Below are 19,404 nucleotides of genomic sequence, written 5' to 3' on the forward strand. Positions count from 1 at the left end.
TCTGTGCACTGGGGTCTTCTTAGGTGAAGCTCCCAGAATCATGAATACCCTGAGGTGGGTGAAGCTGGGGAGAGCAGAGTGGCCCTTTGCACCCCTTTCTTACAGAAGAACCTGGTATGTCAGCTATTGCTACCTCACTGGGAACCACTGCTGTCCCCCTGACATCTTCCTGTTTCTCTCATCCAGGCATTTGCCTGAAGAAGAGAATATAGGAAGAGCATGGAGGCCAAGGAGCACCAAACTGTGTGTCTGAGAGGGACTCTAATGCTTTAGTGTTCTTGCAAAATTAAAGGTACCATTTCATAGTATTTGAGTACTCTATGTACTTTGCAAATCTGAGAGCACAAGGCTTCCTCTCTAGCTCTAGTTATAAGTCAGTAAGATCATTTTAGGGGCCTGTTACTAGAACTTTTGAGAAATACAGAACTGGCCTTCTGTTCCAGGCAGCTATTTATTTTTCCTTTTGTTTCAAAGAATTTAAGGTGGCAGGTTCTGCTGTCCATTGGGAAGATTACTGTGGTCGACCATAGAGACACCAGTTTCCTGAAGCTGCACAAGTCTGGAGGTTCGAATGTATGTCATTGTCCTGAGACCAGTAGGCAGGAGGGAGAGGACTGCTCATTCTTATGCTGGGTGCTTGTGAGGAATCATTCTTCCCCTTTTCTCAGGCCAACCAGGTGAGTGAACCCATAGATGCACCACCCTCCTTTGCATTCTGTCTCACTGAATTATAATCTCCAATATCCTGCCATGGAGATGGGAGTGCTTCTCATGAATATGTTTCTTTTTCCTTTTTTTTTTTAAGAGAGGGAGAGATGAATCAATGTGTGATTGCCTCTCGTGTGTCCCTACTAGGGGCCTGGCCTGCAATCCAGGCATGTGCCCTGATTGGGAATCAAACCAGTGACCCCTTGGTTCACAGGCCAGTGCTCAGTCCACTGAGCCACACTAGCCAGGTCTACTTCTTGTAAATTCTGATGAGGGATACAGGCATGGGGTCATTGTTTTTTTTTTTTTATCTTATTTCCTTTCTATAGGAGATCTCTAAGAAAACTTCCACTTCTTTGTGAAAAGAGGAGACAGTACACTGGCTTAGAGGTTCACTGTGAAGGAAGAAAGGGTTGCTTTGGGACCCTTCATCCCCTGGCCACATTCCCTGAATGTTTGATCATTTCTGCACCATTGTTTTCTCAAGTAAAGTCAGGCCAACATTTACTTCCCCCACCATCTGCTACACTAACGACCCCACTGGCACTTAGAGCAAGTCTATTGCCAAATTGGCACTATGCAGGTAGCTAGTAATTTAGGTCACAGAAGTAAATGCACACTATTCCATACTGGATCTCACACAGTGTGAGGGATTACTGAACACACAGTGGGGGTAGTTAGCTGTCATTTAAAAAAAAACAACAAACACTGAATCAGAGAAAACTTTTCCGACCCAAGAGGTTGACACTCACTTCAGAAACTCCACTCCATTGGGAGTGGTTGGTACATTATACCTTCTCATGTACTCATGCATCTCTGGGAAGCTTTGCCTCACATAATCTTCAGCACTGCTTTCCCGGACAGTTCCAAAGCGGAAGCCTTGGGACGGATGATGGAGCTATGAGGGAGAGAAAGAAACGTCCTTAATGTAAATTAGTCTTAGAATTTTCTTCTTCCATCACTCCTAAAACATTTAGTAATGCCAAATTTTATGCCCGATGCAGGCATAGACATAAATATGCACATAGAAATGTGCAGACATAGGGACATGCCTTTTCATATCCTCGCTTTCACGTCAGTATTGTTCTATCTTTCAGAGGCAAAGAAACAGAAAACAAAACAATTTTCTGCTTTCTGTTGAGAACTTGTCACAATTCTTTAGAAGCTGTATGAATTGGTATGTGGAGTCAGCCTCATTATTATAAATTGCATATCAGACATAGTACATGGTTAAAGTAATAAATTAAAGATTGGGCTCCTCCTTGGTTAGAATTTGACAAAGTCCAACTTAAAACTTTGCATCCTGAGATTGAAATATACCTGACCCAAAGCAATGACTGTATCTTTTTTATGTTTATCTGTCTTTTTGCTACACAGCAGGTCCTCAAATAATGTTTTGTTTGTGCCTTTTCATTATAATGCTTACGAGATGCCATAGGAACTTAACTCTTGACTATATCAATTAGCCTATGGCAAAACGTTTTTGTTAATATTGTTTTGCCACAGTTCTGAGAACCTATCAATGAATTAGGTAAGGACATATCTATCATATTACATTTCAAGTCTGTAGAATTTATTTTTGGTGTTACTATGAAGTGATCTCTTTCCTTTAAGTATTACCCAGGGCTGAGTCATGCCGTATGTTTGCTCAAATGGAGTAGTATACAAGACAACTAGGAGCAACGGAGGAGAAGGGGAGTGGGAACAGACCCAATGATACCCTAGTTCTCCAGGGGCGAGACCTCCCAGGCAGGAGCGGTGCACTGGGCATCCTGCAGAGGCTTTCTGTCACTAGGACAGTCGAGAGAGGGCACACGAAACATTTTTATCCCTGAAAGGTACACACAAGTGTTGATGTGGAAACTAGAACTAGATTATTTCAAATTTAAGAATGAACTGGGATTGGGCCATATCGTGAAAACAGTAGAATATCCTGTAATCAGCAGTATTTTTGAGAGGATGCTTCTGCACAATTGTTATAGTAAAGTTTTTGCAGTTTTTGTTCCGCTTCATGTTAAGATATTTGATATCATTGGTTCTGAATCCCTGGGGACAGGGATGGGCCTCATGGAATTTATAAAGTTCCTAAAATTGTAGGAAACATTTAATGTCGATATGTGTTGGTAATTTTCCCCTATGGGAGAGATGGCAGAGAGGTTTTTTTTTTTTTAATAATTAGGTTTTCAAGTGGTTTACAAGCCAAAAGTGTTCAGAACTCACTGAATATGGTAATAAATAACTTACATTTGAAGATGAATTAGTGTGGACACACACAAATGTCTAGCAGTGTGGCCATGGTTAAATTATGTGACACATTTATAAAATGTTATGCAATACATAAGTATGTTCGTGAAACATATTTAACAAAACAAGACAAATGCTCATATAACAAATAAATAAAAAGCTTTTGTAGGGTATGGTCGAAATCAAATACGTATAGCTATTATAAATGCTGCAATCCCCCACATGGATCACGTCTGAGACACCCACACACTTGGAGGGAAACGTATCAAGCAATGTCTGTCCCACTGGTGGTGAATACAGGTATGCTTGTTTACTTATACATGGTCTACAGAAATAGGCCTTATGATTTTAAGTAGAAAAAAAACTTTATTTTACAATAAGCAAAATAAATCACTTGCTAATTTACTCAAAATTCATCAAGGATTTAACTGCATACAGTTCTCAGAGTTACTGGGGCCACAGAGGTAAATACCTGCAATTATTACCACATAGGAACTCACCACCGGGGTGTTCGTGATACTTCATTCAGTTGTTTATCACAGGTACCTCAGGTTCCTATTGTGGATACTTGTTATCTGACAGGTATCTAAACATGTTTATTGAATTACTTTTATGTTGGGAACTGCTCTGCCTGGTGTCAGGAATTGTAACTACTCCCCATGGCTAAGGCTGAGTGAGCAACCTCTGGAATGCAAGCTACAAGGAGACAAAGCTTGTCTCTGGTAGCAAATGCTGCCTCTGCTTTCTCCCCCTGCCCCCAAGGCATGGTCAGTTAGTCTATGAAGGGTACGACTCCTCAGAGGAGGGGCAACCTAAGCCAGACATGATCAGTTGGGAGACCATCATGGAAAGACTCGGGGGGCTGTAACAAAGAGGGAGTGATGAGCCCTCGCCCCCCAGCTATTCTGACATAGCCCAAGTCCCCATGTCCTCTGGGAGAAGCGCTTCCTGGCTCTAATCCACTTAAGCCTGATAACCTATGATGGGGGAGGTGGTGCAGCCTCTTGCCAGGCTAGAGCAGGATCCGGGTTGATCAGGCATAAGAAAGAATTACTAAAAGTCCTGTGAAGCCTGCTTTGGTAAGAGTGCTTTCATTCATATGTTAAGGGTCTGAGCAGGAAGTGAGTATGTCTCCCAAAGTTTCTGCAACCCCCTTTCCCAACAGACACTGACTCAGACTAAGCCCTCAGATTTCTTTGAAATCTTATCTACTGTTTGATCCTTACCTCCTGCATTCCTGTGTATTACAACCCAATAAAAGCCACTGAGGAAGGGGCTCCAGGCCCTTCTCCTCTGAGACATTGGCCACCTCTCCTCCCCAAGCAGATCATGTCTTGGTAGTGTCACTTTCATCCGTGGCAGACGGGGGGACTTGAGGGCAAAGTCACCCCCACACTTCCACACTATTTTTTCATCCTGTCTTTACCCACTGAACTTTCATTCACCCTTCTGCTCCCAGCTGAGTCATCCCTTCCCTGACCCGAGGTCTGTGACAGATCACCTTTTCACAAAGCCCTCACCACACACACACACACTTTTCTTTCATAAAACTTAACACAGCAGCACTTTTTAAATTTAATTGTGTAACAGTTTAATACTGAGACTTTTAGCTTCTTCAGTGGACTGGAAGTTCATTGTAAACTATTGAACTAACTTGCATTGCAATGACTTTCATCATGTAGATGCTCAATAAAAGGCATGATGAATAACTGAACGATAACTATTCTTTGAGCCCACAGGAGGTGAAAAGCTTTGTCATCCCACTTAGTACAAATGGGGCTAAAAACGCAGCTTACACCTAAAGCTTTTGAAATGAACCTTCCTTTTTATGTAAAAGGGTTTTAGGTCAGTGATGAAATATTTCTTTGGTCTCAGATACGAAAGTCATTCCTTTTAGAAGCCCATTTTCTCCCATTATGCTATGGCAATACCTTCACAGTCTACAATTGTTTCCGGGCAAACTCTGGGCCTCTTTTCCCTGCTGAGTGTAGCAGTACATCAGTCTCTCCCCAGACACTGGCCAGAGTTGGGAGCCAGCAGGCCCAGGCTCAGCATTCTAGTGGAGGACTGCTTCTCTCCCTTTGGGTGCCTGTCAGCTGCCTTCGCTCATGGGTTCCCATGTCTGCCTTGCATGGCTCTAATGCCTGGGAAGGAAACAGTTTTGAGGTTTTGAGAAGGAAAAAGTCTTTAAGGATTAAGATAAATAACTTAATTCCATGAGAGAAAGCATTTTGTTTGGCTGATAGGGACCCTACTCTAACTTGGAGATGTTTTACCACACTGCCACCTCTCCGGTCCACGCCACCATCATTTCTGCTCATGCACATTGCCTCTCTCCCGCTCTGGCCCAGTCAGAGTAACCTTGTTAGAGCCCAAATACGACCACGTCCCTCACTTGCTTAACACCTATCAATGGCTCCCCACTGCTCTTGGAATTTAATTGAAACGTTTTTTTCACGTGCCCCAAGGTTCAGCACCATCTTGCTCCTGCCTTCTTCTCTCCAGCCTTATCTCCCCACTCCCCCTGGGGCCCTCAAATCTTTAGCCAGTTCTCTCAGTTCTTCCAATGTATATATTTCCTAATGGATCAGAGCCCTTCCCCACAGTCTTCACGTAGCTAATTCTTAAAGTCACTCCTCAGAGAACTCTGAGCTGACTCTCATTAGAACCTACAATTTCACACCGTATTGATAACACTTGCGATGATCAATACTTGTTCAATGTCTGTTCTTCCTGCCAGCTTGTGAGTTTCCACGAGGGCAGAGCCCTTGCCTGCTTCCTTTGTGTGGTCACAAGTCCTGAACATATAACTGCTGTTACTGTTGCCATTGTCATTGTCATCCCTACGCCACAAATATAGTACTCAGCACATAGTAGATGCTTGAGAAACACTGGTTGAATAAGTCATCACTATTAACACCAAATGGTCTTAGGTTAGACACATTACCAGTTTGATACTTTTGTCATACTTCATGTTGTCTGTTCCCTTAAAAATTAATTTTCCCCTTTAATTCTTATTTCAATTCACTCAAAACAATAGGCCCTTTTTATTTGTGTGTGAGCTTCCAGTGGAAAAAATAATGGGCCGCCCAGCAGTCACAGAATGATAGAAGCAGAGAAGGGATCAAAGAAGCGATCGATGCCACCCCGTGGACTAACACAGCCTATCCTGTGTGCCCGTGTGGTGCGTCATTCAAACAGCCAGGGACATCAGGAAGCCTGAATTGAGGGGAGGGGATAAAAGTATACAAAGAGCAAAAGCGCTCGAGCTGGATTACAGCCATCACCAGGACGTCCCAGGGAGAAAAGAATTTCTTTAAAATCTTAGCTAAATATTCCACCCGCTCTTCCAATTCTGTTTATGTTTGCATCAGCCTCTTCAGGCCTTGGGGAAATACATGCGGTTAAACTATCTATTTGTGTGTGAGTTGTTCAGTGTTAATGGAATACTGAACTTTACCCAGAGCACCTGCATAGGGAATAGTCAGATAAACATTTAAAACACAGCAGAGAAAAGGCTCAAAACAAAATAGAAGCAAACTCAAGAAATAATCAAGCTAAGCTTGTATGTCTAAGGTAACCATGATGCTTTATATTAAAAAAAAAACAACCTTAATATTGAATGCACTCATTTAAGGTCTACATCTGTATTTTTCTGAGATTGATATTTAAATAATAAATGCAATGTAGCAGTGGACCTGGTATAATGTCTTTTGAAACTGGGTGGAAAGGGCCATTCTTAGCTTGCCCGATGGAATTCATTTAGAACCTACGGACTCTATAATACGGGATGGTGTCAGAGTTCAGAGGCACTGTAAAAGTCGCCTTCTCCAATTGTTCACTGATGCCCAAGTCCTTTATGGCAAAGATAAAGATACCACCTGTAGTTTCCTCACAATGTGGATTCTGTTGCATTGGGACTAAGTTGGAGCCTGAGAGTGCATTTCTGACTCGTTCCCAGATGATGCTGATATCTTGATTCATGGACCAGACTGAATAGAAAGGCTTCATTTATAACACCTCCATTAAGTGCCTTTTAAGCCTCTGCTTGACTATCTCCAGGACGAGGAATGCCTCTTGAGGCATATCTTATGTACACGAAGGATAATTTTGTGTCTCCACCCAACCAATCTATTTGAATATATAACAATAACAATAACAATAGCCATAACGAAATAACAGGTAATATTTTCAAATATTTACTATATGCTAATACATTCAAATCTAACAAGAGTGCTAATGTTATTTATTATTACGTATGAAGAACCGAGATTCAGGGATATTGTTTAAGAACAGCAGAAGAAAAGTGATACTTGAAGACATGACTCTGACTCTGTCTGACCCTTCCCTGGCTCTACCTTCTGCCTTTACAGACATGTGTTGTCCAAGTTCTCAGTATAATATATATATATATATATATATAATATATATATATATATATATATATATACACACACCTGTCTGCACTATAATTTCAAAGTCATTTTGGTTGGTGTTGGTGTGGCCATTGAATTTATATTGCAAATGAGGACACGTCTGTCAAAGGGGGCACTACTGATAATTACACGGGAACCACAGGCACACTAGGATGGTTCCTGCAGACAGAAATGTGTGTTCGCCAAGTTATTACTCAGGCTTTGAACCTTAGAAGAGTGATTTTCAAATTTCACCTTATGGCACACATAGACTAATTACTAAAATTCTGTAGCACACCAAACAATATACTCTTTGCTGATCTAATAAAAAATAGGTATAATTTTGATTCATTCACAATGGATGGCTATTGTTGTGTTGGCTGTTGTCATTTTTCTGTTTGACAATCTAAGGGAAAAGTGGTCAGTGCTTGACTAAGTGGTGAGGTAGGGCATGTTTTTTTTTAAGTTTTTTTTAAAGATTTTATTTATTTATATTTAGAGGGGAAAGGAAGGAGAGAAGGAGAGAAATATCAATGTATGGTTGCTTCTCATGAGTCCTCTGCTGGGAACTGGCCTGCAACCCAGGCATGTGCCCTGACTGGGAATCGAACTGCGATTGTCTGGTTCACAGGCCCGCGCTCAATCCACTGAGCTACACCAGCCAGGGCTGTTTTAAAAATTCTCGTGGCATACCAGTGAGCCACAGTTTCCAATGTGAATTGTAGAGTTATTTATGTTGTAATTCCTTTTTCCATGTTATTCTTATTTTCTTCTATAGAAGCTAGGTTTTCCATTTAAATGTAAGCTTTTTATTGCCTCTCTTTTTATTTTAGTCTGAAATCCTGTCTGTTAGGTCAGCTAATCTCTCATCAGCGCATCCTTTGACATCACATTTGACTTGTATGGGCTTTGGCCCAAGTTGTTCTGACAACTGGAGTCATTGCACCAGATCCCTTGTATAGGCTAAGGCTCAGCAGATTATGCCCCATGGGCCAAATCCAGCCTGCTACCTGCTTTTGTAAATCAAGTTATGTTGGCACACAGCCATGCCATTCACTTATATACTGTTTATGGCTGCTTTTATACAACAGTAGAGTTGAGTAGGTGGGAAAGAGACTATTTGGTTTCACAATGCCTACAATATTTATTATCTTGCCCAATCAGAAAATGTTTGCCAGCCTCTGGCATAGATAATATTGATCTAATTATTTCCTTAACTCCCATTATTTCAAATTCTCCTCTCTGTTCAAAAATTCCACTTCTGGCCAAGATGGAGGCATAGGTAGATACACTTTGCTTCCTTGCAAAGTGTAAGGAAGAACCAAAAGAAGGACAACAACAAATTTAAAAACAAAAAATCACCAGAACTGCCAGAAAATCAAACTGCATGGAAGTCCAACAACCAAGGAGTTAAAGAAGAAATATTCATTTAGGCCAGTAGGAGGGGTGGAAACAGGCAGCCAGGGTTGAGAGGATGCATGGCAAGATGGTGGTGGCAGAGTGGGCGGTTCCACATTTGTGTGTGAATAAACTGGGAGGAACAACTGGGGAACCAGATGGACTTCGCAACCCAGGGTTCCAGTGTGGGGGAAAATAAAGCCTCAAAACCTCTGACTGGAAAAACCTGTGTCGTTTATGATGTTAGGAGAAACTCCCAGCCTCACAAGAGAGTTTGTTGGAGAGACCCACAGGGCACTAGAACACACACAAAAGCGCCCACCTTGGAATCAGCACCAGAAGGGCCCAATTTCCTTGTGGGTAGTGGGGGAAGTGGCTGAAAGTTGGCTGAGAATTGAGTGAGTGGCTCTGTTCCCTTTTGGACCCCTCCCTCACATACAGTGCCACAATGTAGCTGTGTGGGTAGCCTTACCCTGGTGAATACCTAAGTCTCTGCCCCTTACTACTTAATGGGCATGCTGAGACAAAACAATATGTCCCAAATGAAAGAAGAGACCAAAGCTCCAGACAAAACACAACTAAGCAATGAAATGACAGCCAACCTATGAGATGCACAGTTAAAAGCACTGATAATCGGGATGCTCACAGAAATGGTTGAGTATGGCTACAAAATAGAGGGAAAAGTGAAGGCTATGAAAAGTGAAATAAAAATATGCAGGAAACCAACAGTAAAGGGACGGAAACAGAGACTGAAATCAATTATTTGACTTGAGCAGAACAAAGAAATAAACATTCAACCTGAACAGAATGAAGAAACAAAACTTCAAAAAAATGAGGAGAGGCTTAGGAACCTCTGGGACAACTTTAAACATTCCAACATCCAAATCAGAGGGATGTCAGATGGAGAAGAGGAAGAGCAAAAAGTTGAAAACTTGTTTGAAAATATAATGAAGGAGAACTTCCCTAATCTGGCAAAGGAAATAGATTTCCAGGACATCCAGGAAGCTCAGAATCCCAAAAAAGTTAGACCCAAGAAAAGGTCCAGTTGGACACCAAGGCACATTATAATTATATTACCCAAGATGAAAAATAAGGAGAGAATCTTCAAAGCAGCAGGAGAAAAGGAGACAGTTACCTACAAAGGAGTTCCCATAAGACTCTCAGCTGATTTCTCAAAAGAGACCTTACAGGCAAGAAGGAGCTGGGAAGAAGTATTTGAAATCATGAAAGGCAAGGACCTACATCCAAGATTGCTCTATCCAGCAAAGCTTTCATTTAGAATGGAAGGGCAGATAAAGAGCTTCTCAGATAAGGTCAAGTTCAAGGAGTTCATTATCACCAAGCCCTTATTATATGACATGTTGAAGGGACTTATCTAAGAAAAAGAAGAATATCAAAAATATTAGTAAAGTGACAACAAACTCACAACTATCAACAACCGAACCTAAAAAAAAACCCAAAAATGAACTGAGGAAACAACTAGAACAGAAACAAACTCATAGAAATAGAGATCACATGGAGAGTTATCATCAGGGAGGGGGTGTGGGGAGAATGGGGGAAAAGGTAGAGGGAATAAGAGGCATAAATGGTAGGTACCAAATAGAAGGGGAGAGGTTAAGAATAGTGTGGGAAATGAGAAGCCACAGAACTTATATGCATCACCCATGGACATGAACTAAGGTGGGGGGAATGATGGTAGGGGGTGGTACAAGGTAGAGGGGAATAAAGGGGAGAAAAATGGGACAACTGTAATAACAGAATCAATAAAATATATTTAAGAAAATAAAAAATATACCATCAGTCACTTAAGAGAGTCCATCTTGGCAGGTAAATGACCAAAGGTAGGTTCGATAACTCTTAGTAGGCTTCCTGGCACTGCCCAGATTTAGGCTTTGATACGACATGAGATACATCTCATTTCTTGCTGCATGGAGTATTGAGTCTTCCAGTTAGGAGGTCCTTGTGAGGTTGGAGTTGCTCAAGAAACCGGACAGATGCAGGGAGCTAAGGAGAGCAGGGTTTATCAGCGGGGAATACGAGGGAAAGTGGAGCAAACTGTGGGAGGTTAAGAGGAAAGTGGAATCAACCAAGGGAGGCTGAGACTCGTGGGGGAAAGCGGAACCAACCGAAGGAGGTTGGGACTTGCTTGGTTCTTCTTAGATCAGAGTTTTAAATGCAAAAGCCTGTGGTTGGGGTATTAGAGTCTGATTGGCTAGAGCTGGTTGCTGGGTGAAAGCTGCATCCTGTTATGCCGGATAAGCCAACCCCAGGCACTAATCTTCCTGGGAGGGGTCTCAGGCAGCTTCCCATCATTCCGTTTTCTTGCCCGGTGATTTTCATTCCTCCTAGGCCTGCTTAGACCTAACAGTGCTGACTGCTCAGTCCTTTGTTTCTTTCTAGGGCCAACTTATAGGAAAGCTTTGATTACAAAATTTTAAATTGAAGCATGGATGCTGCATGGACTAATTTTAAATTTATTATTAAAGCCCAGGGACAGGTAGTGTTGCAGCAGCCTCCACAGGAGTGAGGTTTTTGAGCACCAACATACTCCGGCTGAGTTGTTTCAGCTCATTCTTTTCTTTGCCACTTTCCTCCATTACTCATCCTTTTGATGCAGACTTTGTCAGAGACAGAAAATATAGAGAATATTTTCTACATTATTTCTCCCATCATTTTAATAATGGCAATAGCCAACCATTCCCACCATTTAATGGACAGCTCCATTCCAGGCACTGTGCCAAGCTCTTAAATTCATCACCTCGTTTAATTTTCACAGTATCCTTTTTGGATACATATAATCATCATCTCTATTTCAAAGAAGAGGGAACTGACGTTTGAAGTACTGAAGCAACTTCTTGCCCAAGGCCACACACAACCAGAAAGTGTCAGATCAAGGAACTGAATCTAAAAAACCTGAAAACTTGTACTATTCATCTCTTAGTTCATACTGCCTTGGGGAAAGATTCCTTTTCTTTGAGTAGCTATAGATAAGCTAGGCATTCCTCAAGCCCACTGGTCAATTTAATCCAAACAACTAGTGCCAGCTTAAAGCAATAAGACAAAGAGCCCATATCCTGTGGGTTTTTAAACAAGGTTTTTTATCAGTTATAGCAACAGCAGCAAAAACAGCAGCGTTTGAACTGTGCTGTTTACAAACTCATTCATGCATATTATTCCACTCACCAGGCACAAGCAGTTTGATAGTTTCTGTGTTTTATTCATTGACGGTAAAAAATGAGCTAGATAGATTGGCCAAGCTTCCTAAAATAAGCACATTCATCCTGGACCCCATCAGGGGCAAATGCTTGTGTTCAGTATTCAACAGTCTTGGGGTGGCTGTCGGAGGGCTGAGCCCTGCTCCCTCCCACCCTTGCCAGTCCAGGCTAGAGCAAAGATGAACAGCTGGAAATCATTTAGTTTATTCAATTATTTTTATAGATAATCATTAAGATAAGTTCTATTTATTTTTTATTTTTAGTATGTTTATTGATTTTAGAGAGAGAGGAAGGGTGGGCAGAGAGAGAGAAAAACGATTGGTTGCTTCCCATATGCACCCTGACTGGGGATTGAACCGGCAACCTAGGCATGTTCCCTGACCGGGAATCAAAACCCCGACCTTTTGTTGTATGGGACTATGCTCTCACCAACTGAGCCACACCAGCAAGCGCAAGGTAGCTCCCCATGTGTCAGTCAGGAAGGCGTATGGGAGGGGTCTGAACTTTGTCAGACCTCAGATTTAGGTCCATGATGAGAAAGGTAAAGAAGGGACTTGCTCCAGGTCACGCAAATAATGCACAGGTGAGCCTGAGAAACCCTCACTCAGGCCCGGGCACAGCTGTATTGAATGTTCCCTTCCCTGAATGAATACGACTGATAAAAATACTTGTTCTTTATTTCTTCTTTATAACATTATGGTGAACAACGCTTTCCCATTTACTCATTATGAAACCGTAAGCTTCCAGTCTTTATTTCCTTCTCTAAAAATAATTTCCTGAATTAAATTTGCTCAGCCACATGCATGAAATGGCCCTGCAGTACTCATTTACTAGGGCCTCTCAACATCCCGGGGACCTTCCTGTCCCAGGCATAGGAATGCACGGGGACAGCCTGTCCTCATGGTCTGTACCTTTCTACAGGGAAATTACCATTATTCTGCTACCGATGTTCCATTTATGTCTTTGTTTCACCTTCCCCTTCTTTTTCCATGTAAGTCACTTTGCTTTGCTTCTCTGACCCTGCTCTCAGTGTCTTATTCTCTTCATCTGGGGCATCATCCTCTCCTTTTCAGTTCAAGGAGGCCCTTCCAGTGGTCTTACTCAACATCCCCTTCAAATCCCATTTTATGTTGCGTGATCTTGTAGCGCTAAGTCTGTTTCTCCCTTATGTGTCAGACTAGTTATTTTGCTATGGATACTACTATCGGTATTTTTAAATAAAGAAGCACAGAGTAATAATAATCACAAGGGTGATGATGATGACGATAATGTAGCTCACTATGTGCCAGGCATTGTTTAAATGCTTTAGACATACTGACTTTTTGAATTCTTACAAGCCTACGAGGCTGATTCTATCACTCTATGCATTTTGTAGATGAGAATCCAGGGGCACAAGGCAACTAACTAACTGACCTAAGTTTAAGGAGCCAGTAAAGGACAGAACCGCGCGGCCTTGGTGGCTCTCTTGTTTATGTTCTTGATCTCTGTGGTACACAGTGTCACAGCTTTTTGCTTTACCAGCTATTCCTTTATCTGCTGTGACACTGACTCAGTTCTTTTATCCAAAAGAGTTTAGTCATTGTACCTGTAGCCCAACAGCCAATTACAGGAGCTTAATTAGCTCCTAACGAGCTGTTCATACTAGTATCTATGATTTATTGTGCTAATGATGTGCACAGCTCTCCACATTCATCACGTCATTTCAGACTTCCTACACCCCTAGGAGGTAGCTTCTGTTAATAACTCCAGTTACGGGTGGGGGAAATGAAGCTCAGAGGCATGAAATAATAGCTTTCCCCAGGCTCTTCAGCCTAGGCTATTGGAATCATTCTTACACTCACTTACCAGCTAACTCTAGAATCCAGCTCATGTAAGGCATTGTCTTAATGAGGCTTTCAAAGGTATGCGTGATCATAACGCAATCCCTTTAGAACTAAGATCCCTCTAAAGATGTGATTTCACCACTGCAAATAACGGAATGGGGGCCTGAACCAGGTCTGCTGAGGCCAGAACCTCTGGCAGGAAGAGGGAGGATTCCTTTCATGGCGTCAGCATAACCCTGGCCTTTGTTTACATAATTGACTTGCTCTCTGGCCAAAAACTTCCAGGGGGAAAATGGTCTGTGGACTGCGGAACTCAAACTTCTTGCTCGAGGCAGTGCCCGTCACCAGCAGGACCGTCTTTGCAGACTGAGCAGGCAGCGAGGCCCTTGTCCAAACTAGAGTCAGCAATTATGGGCTGATTAAATGCAAATGAATGAAAACAGCTATAAATGTGCTTCCAGTCTAGTGATGTAAGCTTTTTGGCACAACTCTACCCAACCTTTGTGGCTGAGTAACTTGTTTTAATGCCCGTTTTTATTTAATTATGTAACTTAGAGGAATTCTGTTGACTTTTAAAAGCGTGTCCTGAAGAATGTGGCTTTCATTCAGGGTGGGTTGGGTGCCAACGTGCAGTGGGAGGTAGCCGCCCGGTCTGTAATCCCACAGCCTGGATCCCAGGAAGCCAGCCTCCTAGAGAAGCTGCTGAAGAAAAACTGATGTTTTTCTTCACAAAGCATTGATGTTTTTCTGTTTGTCACCAGACAAACAGAAAAACAAACAACTGGGTAACAGAAGGAAGAGAAATCATTTTCTCTTAATGTTTCTCTTAGGCTAGCCCCTGGGGGTGACTTGGGCTGTTTCTAACAATTTTATTTGTCAATGAATAATCAGCATGCCTTTGCCAGTGGAGTGCTCAGGGAATCAGGGCCGGTGCCATTATGATGGAGGGGCCGTCAAAGATTCAAGCCTCTATTCTGAATAAATGTATCCAAGAGAAGATGCCTCCTCTGTCCTCTCCCCCAGGGCAGCCTGCCTGGAGCATTGTCTCAGCTTTCCCACTGGAGACTCTCTCTGGGTTTATGGCTGAGCTGATGTTTGCCAATCTTTCTTTTCTGTTCAGCACATTTGCTCCTGTTAGGTGAATCACAAGAGCAGCACAACTAAAGTAGCATTTTGCTTCGTGAGCCAAGCATCAGAGGGCAGCAGTCAGCTAACTTAAAAGGGCATTTTCTTTCTCTTTCTTTTGCAAATCTGAAAAATTTTGCATGCAGCAATAAAAAGCACGCAGTGATTCATAACGTTTGCCGCTGAGAAAAATGAGGATCAGCAAGATTAAGCAATTTGGCTAAGATAAGACAACTAAGTGGAGCCGTGCCATATACACACTTAACATATTGAACTTGTGGGCTGCCTCTGGAACTTCCCTTGAATGTAAGTTCTGATTCCTCCGTCCTGAGCATCGTCACAGCCAACAAACTAGATGCACGGAATGAGGAGTTTATAATTCATATGCAGGAACTGGCTCGGTATAATTTGGAAGAGCAGATCTATGAACTGTCTCTAGTGACCAGATAGACATTAGCTGCAAATGCTTACTTAGTGTTTGATGAATGAACACACCTATAATGTAGACAAAGAAAAAGTATAAGTTGACTCAGAACCCAGAAACTCATGATGTTAATTAATTTACACTGAGTTTAAAAGCATGCATTTGAAAAAAAGAAGTTAAATGTATCTCATCGGTATAAAGAATAATTGTAAGTGGAAGGTATTTTTTAAATTTTATTTTTCAATTACAGTTTACAATCAATATTATTTTGTATTGGGTCCAGGTGTACAGCATGGCAATCAGATAGTCATATATCTCACAAAGTGTTCTCGATATTTCCAGTACCCACCTGCTACCACACACAGTTCTCACAATATTATTGACTATACTCCCTATGATCTACTTTATACCCCTGTGATTATTTTGTAACTGCCGATTGGTACTTCTTAATCCCTTCACCTTTTTCACCCAACTCTCCTCCCCTCTGGCCACAATCAGTCTATTCTGTGTCTATGAGTTTGTTTCAATTTGTTTGTTCATTTATTTTGTTCTTTAGATTCCACACAGAAGTGAAATTATATGGTATTTACTCTTCTTTGACCGACTTATTTCACTTAGCATAATACCCTCAAGGCCTTCAATGTTGTTATGGTAAGGTTTTATTCTTTTAAAAACATATTTTATTTATTTATTTTTAGAGAGAGGGAAAGGGAAGGAGAAAGAGTGGGATAGAAACATCAATGTGTGGTTGCCTCTCATGTGTCCTCTACTGGGGACCTGGCCTGCAACCCAGGCATGTGCCCTGACTGGGAATCGAACCAGCGACCCTTTGCTTCACAGGCCCGTGCTCAATCCACTGAGCTACACCAGCCAGGGCGGTTTTATTCTTTTCTTATGTCTGAAAAATAGTCCACTGTGTATATGTCCCACCACTTTTTTGTCCACTTGTCTATTAATGGATACTTGGGTTAAGTGGAGGCTATTTGATTGTTTTAAAATCATCTGTTGCATCAGTATACATTAAAAGTAATTCAATGTTTTAAACTAAAAATTGATTTAAAAAATTTGTGTACCTACTAAACCCTGATTTAACTATTCTTTTTTTGCTCATGTTCTTTTGTTTATTTTTAATTTAAGTATAGTTGGTATACAATCTTATATTGGTTATATTAGTTTCAGGTGTACAATAATGATTTGACATTTTTATACTTTACCATGTAATCACCCCACTAGTTTTAGTAATCATTTGCCACTGTATAAACTTACCACAATATTATTGATTACACTCCCCTTCCCCTTTTCCCCAGTCTTCCCACCCCATCCTTTCTGGTAACCATGCCTTTGGTCTCTGTTTCTACGAGTCTGTTTTTGTTTTGTTTGTTTTTTAAATTCCACATATTAGTAAAACCATATAGTATTTGTTCTTCTCTGACTGACATATTTCAAGTTGGCTCATTTGTGAATGGACTATTTCTTCCTGGAACTATAAAATATTAAATCTGTTTATGTTTGAACTATTTAATTCATATGACCCTTAATTCTCAGGTGACGAAACTAGAGTTGATGAAGGTTAAGTGACTTGTCCAAGGCCAAAAATTTGATTTTGGCAAAGTTGGAACCAGAACCTCATTTCCTGGATCCTTGAGATTACATGAGTAATCTAAATAAAAATAAAATTTACAAACCTATGACTTCACAGATATTTAAGGATGAAAACTGAACAGAAGCAACTCCTCAGGTACAGGTCAATGTCTGAGTCGTCAGATAGGAAATGATATAAAAAGTAACTACTTTCACTTTTTCAAAAATTTTAAATTTTAAATAAATATTTGTTTATTTATTGTCACAAGTAATACACGAATCTCACGGTAAATAGAAACAGAAGCTCTATGGCATGAAACATTATAGTATCTCTTCTTTACCCTGATTCTAAAAGTAGCCATTATTGATATTTTAGTGGTTATCACGAACATTGTTGAGCTCACCTCACTTTCGAAGGAGCTCAATTTGGTATTAGATGTTTTTTTTTAGATTAGGGCCTGGAAAATGTACTAGCCTTGTTTGAGACTAATGTTTTGTCTAAGGAACTAATATTTCGTCTAAATGTATGACTAACTGGTGTGCACACCACAAAGTGACACCAATCTCTTAGGTTTTCATAGTAGTAACTTTGCCTAAGTTTTTTCAGCTAAGGAACTTTAAAAACACCTTTTATACATCTCCTCCCAATAACCCTGGGATGTCAGGATGAAGAAGTGGTTAGACTCATAGACAGAGGACAAACTGAGGGTTGCCAGTTGGGAGGGGCTTTGGGGAGCTGGGTAAAAAAGCAAATGAATTAAGAAGTACAAATTGGTAGTTACAAAATAGTCATGTGGGTGTAAAGCATAGCATAGGAAGTATAGTCAACAATATTAAAATAACTATAGCCCTGGTTGTGTGGCTCAGTGGATTGAGTGCCAGCCTGTGAACCAAGGGGTCACCAGTTCGGTTCCCAGTCAGGGCACATGTCTGGTCAGGTACCCAGTAGGGGATGTGCAAGAAGTAACCACGCATTGATGTTTCTTTCCCTCTCTTTCTCTCTCCCTCCCTCTAAACCTAAGTAAATAAAGTTTTTTTTAAAAAAGATGGTGAGACATGTGCAGAGACAAAAAATAACTACATGTGATGCCAGTTATTACCAGAATTATTGAAGGTACCACTTAGTCAATTATATGAATGTCTCACAACTATGCTGTATACCCGAAACTAATATAAAAAATAATACTGAATGCCCAATGTAATTGAAAAACAAAAAGATGGAGCAATTGTTGTGTTCTCCACTTACCAAATAGGAAACCAAACTCTATAGAGATTAAATGGGTGCAGCTGGTTGATTGTATTAATGGGTCCAATTCTTCTCCCCTCTTTCATTCACACCTTTTGCCAAGTGACCATGAATGCCCGCCCTCTGTAACTCTGGTCCTGGCCAGGTGACTTATCCTTGTTATCTGAATGTTAGCAGACAAGATGTAAGCAGTTTTGGGAAAGTGCTTACACATTTTTACTAGTGCTATAGCCCTCCACCGTCACATGGAAGGACATGCCTAGGGTAGCCCTGCTGGAAGATGAGCAGAGCCAAGTCCCCCAGCAAGTACTGAAGCCACCCCAGGTCAGACAACAGCCAGCGGACTCCCAGACAGGTGAGTGAGCCCAGACTAGGTCAGCCAGACCTGACAAGCATGTGAGCTACAGAAGTGCGTTTCGCCGTATGCCACTGATGCTGTGTGGTTGCTGGTTATGTGGTATTACTGTACTGGCAGGTAACTGATACAGTGCTAACAACTATAAAGGAGAATCTGGAAATTTCATTAAGATCTTCTGGCTGTAAACCTAGTGCTCATGCATTTGATCCAATCTTGCTTTTCTGCATTTGTGCAGGTTATTACCTCTGCCTGGGATTTCCTTCTGTGGGTCCTCCCATTCTTTCTGTAAAACCCAGACTGGTACTACCTCCTTTTAGAAGCCTTCTCTGATTTTCCCAAGAGATAACTGTCCTCCTGGGTGCCATCTCTCTTTTTTGTATATTTTCATTGTTTCACTAATTGAAGTGTAGAGTAGGCAGTTCTTTACCTGAATATATTTCTGAAGGGAATGTGAGTTTCATTAATATAAGTGCCTCATTAATATTTTGGAATTATATTAACTGGCAGGAAGAAGATCATGGAAGAAGAATGAGTGATTTCTTGCTGAAAAATTTCAAGTACATTTCTCATCTGGTCTTGTCTGTCACCTAAGTTAGCATCTTTGGGTCAGGTAATAGGTTTAAGAACAAAGAATCCATATAAATTCAGCACATATATATTATATATACTGTGTTTCAGTTAATAATTCTTATAAATAACACAGAACAGATCTCTAACCTTGTGGAGAAAAACGATTAACAGAAGGCAAACCAGATAGTCACAGATAGTGAGAAATTAAAGAAGAGAAGAGAAAAAATGAGAAAAAATAAAGAAAAGAAAAAACAGTGCAAGGAAATAGAAAGTCAGATGAGGAGGCCACTTTTGAGA

General features: G+C 41.1%; 1 protein-coding gene across 1 annotated transcript in view; it reads right to left on the minus strand.

The window, feature by feature from the left end:
* Positions 1 to 19,404, minus strand: part of GRIN3A (glutamate ionotropic receptor NMDA type subunit 3A) — a 161,050-nt gene that overhangs the window by 52,732 nt on the left and 88,914 nt on the right. Inside the window, exon 4 of the mRNA XM_037035963.1 lies at positions 1,461 to 1,606. Coding sequence (XP_036891858.1) covers positions 1,461 to 1,606 — 146 coding nt within the window. The remainder of the gene's footprint in view (positions 1 to 1,460; positions 1,607 to 19,404) is intronic.

The sequence above is a fragment of the Sturnira hondurensis genome, unplaced genomic scaffold, assembly GCF_014824575.4.
Source record: "Sturnira hondurensis isolate 20B ecotype Veracruz unplaced genomic scaffold, ASM1482457v3 Scaffold0022566, whole genome shotgun sequence".
NCBI classification, from domain to species: Eukaryota; Metazoa; Chordata; class Mammalia; order Chiroptera; family Phyllostomidae; genus Sturnira; species Sturnira hondurensis.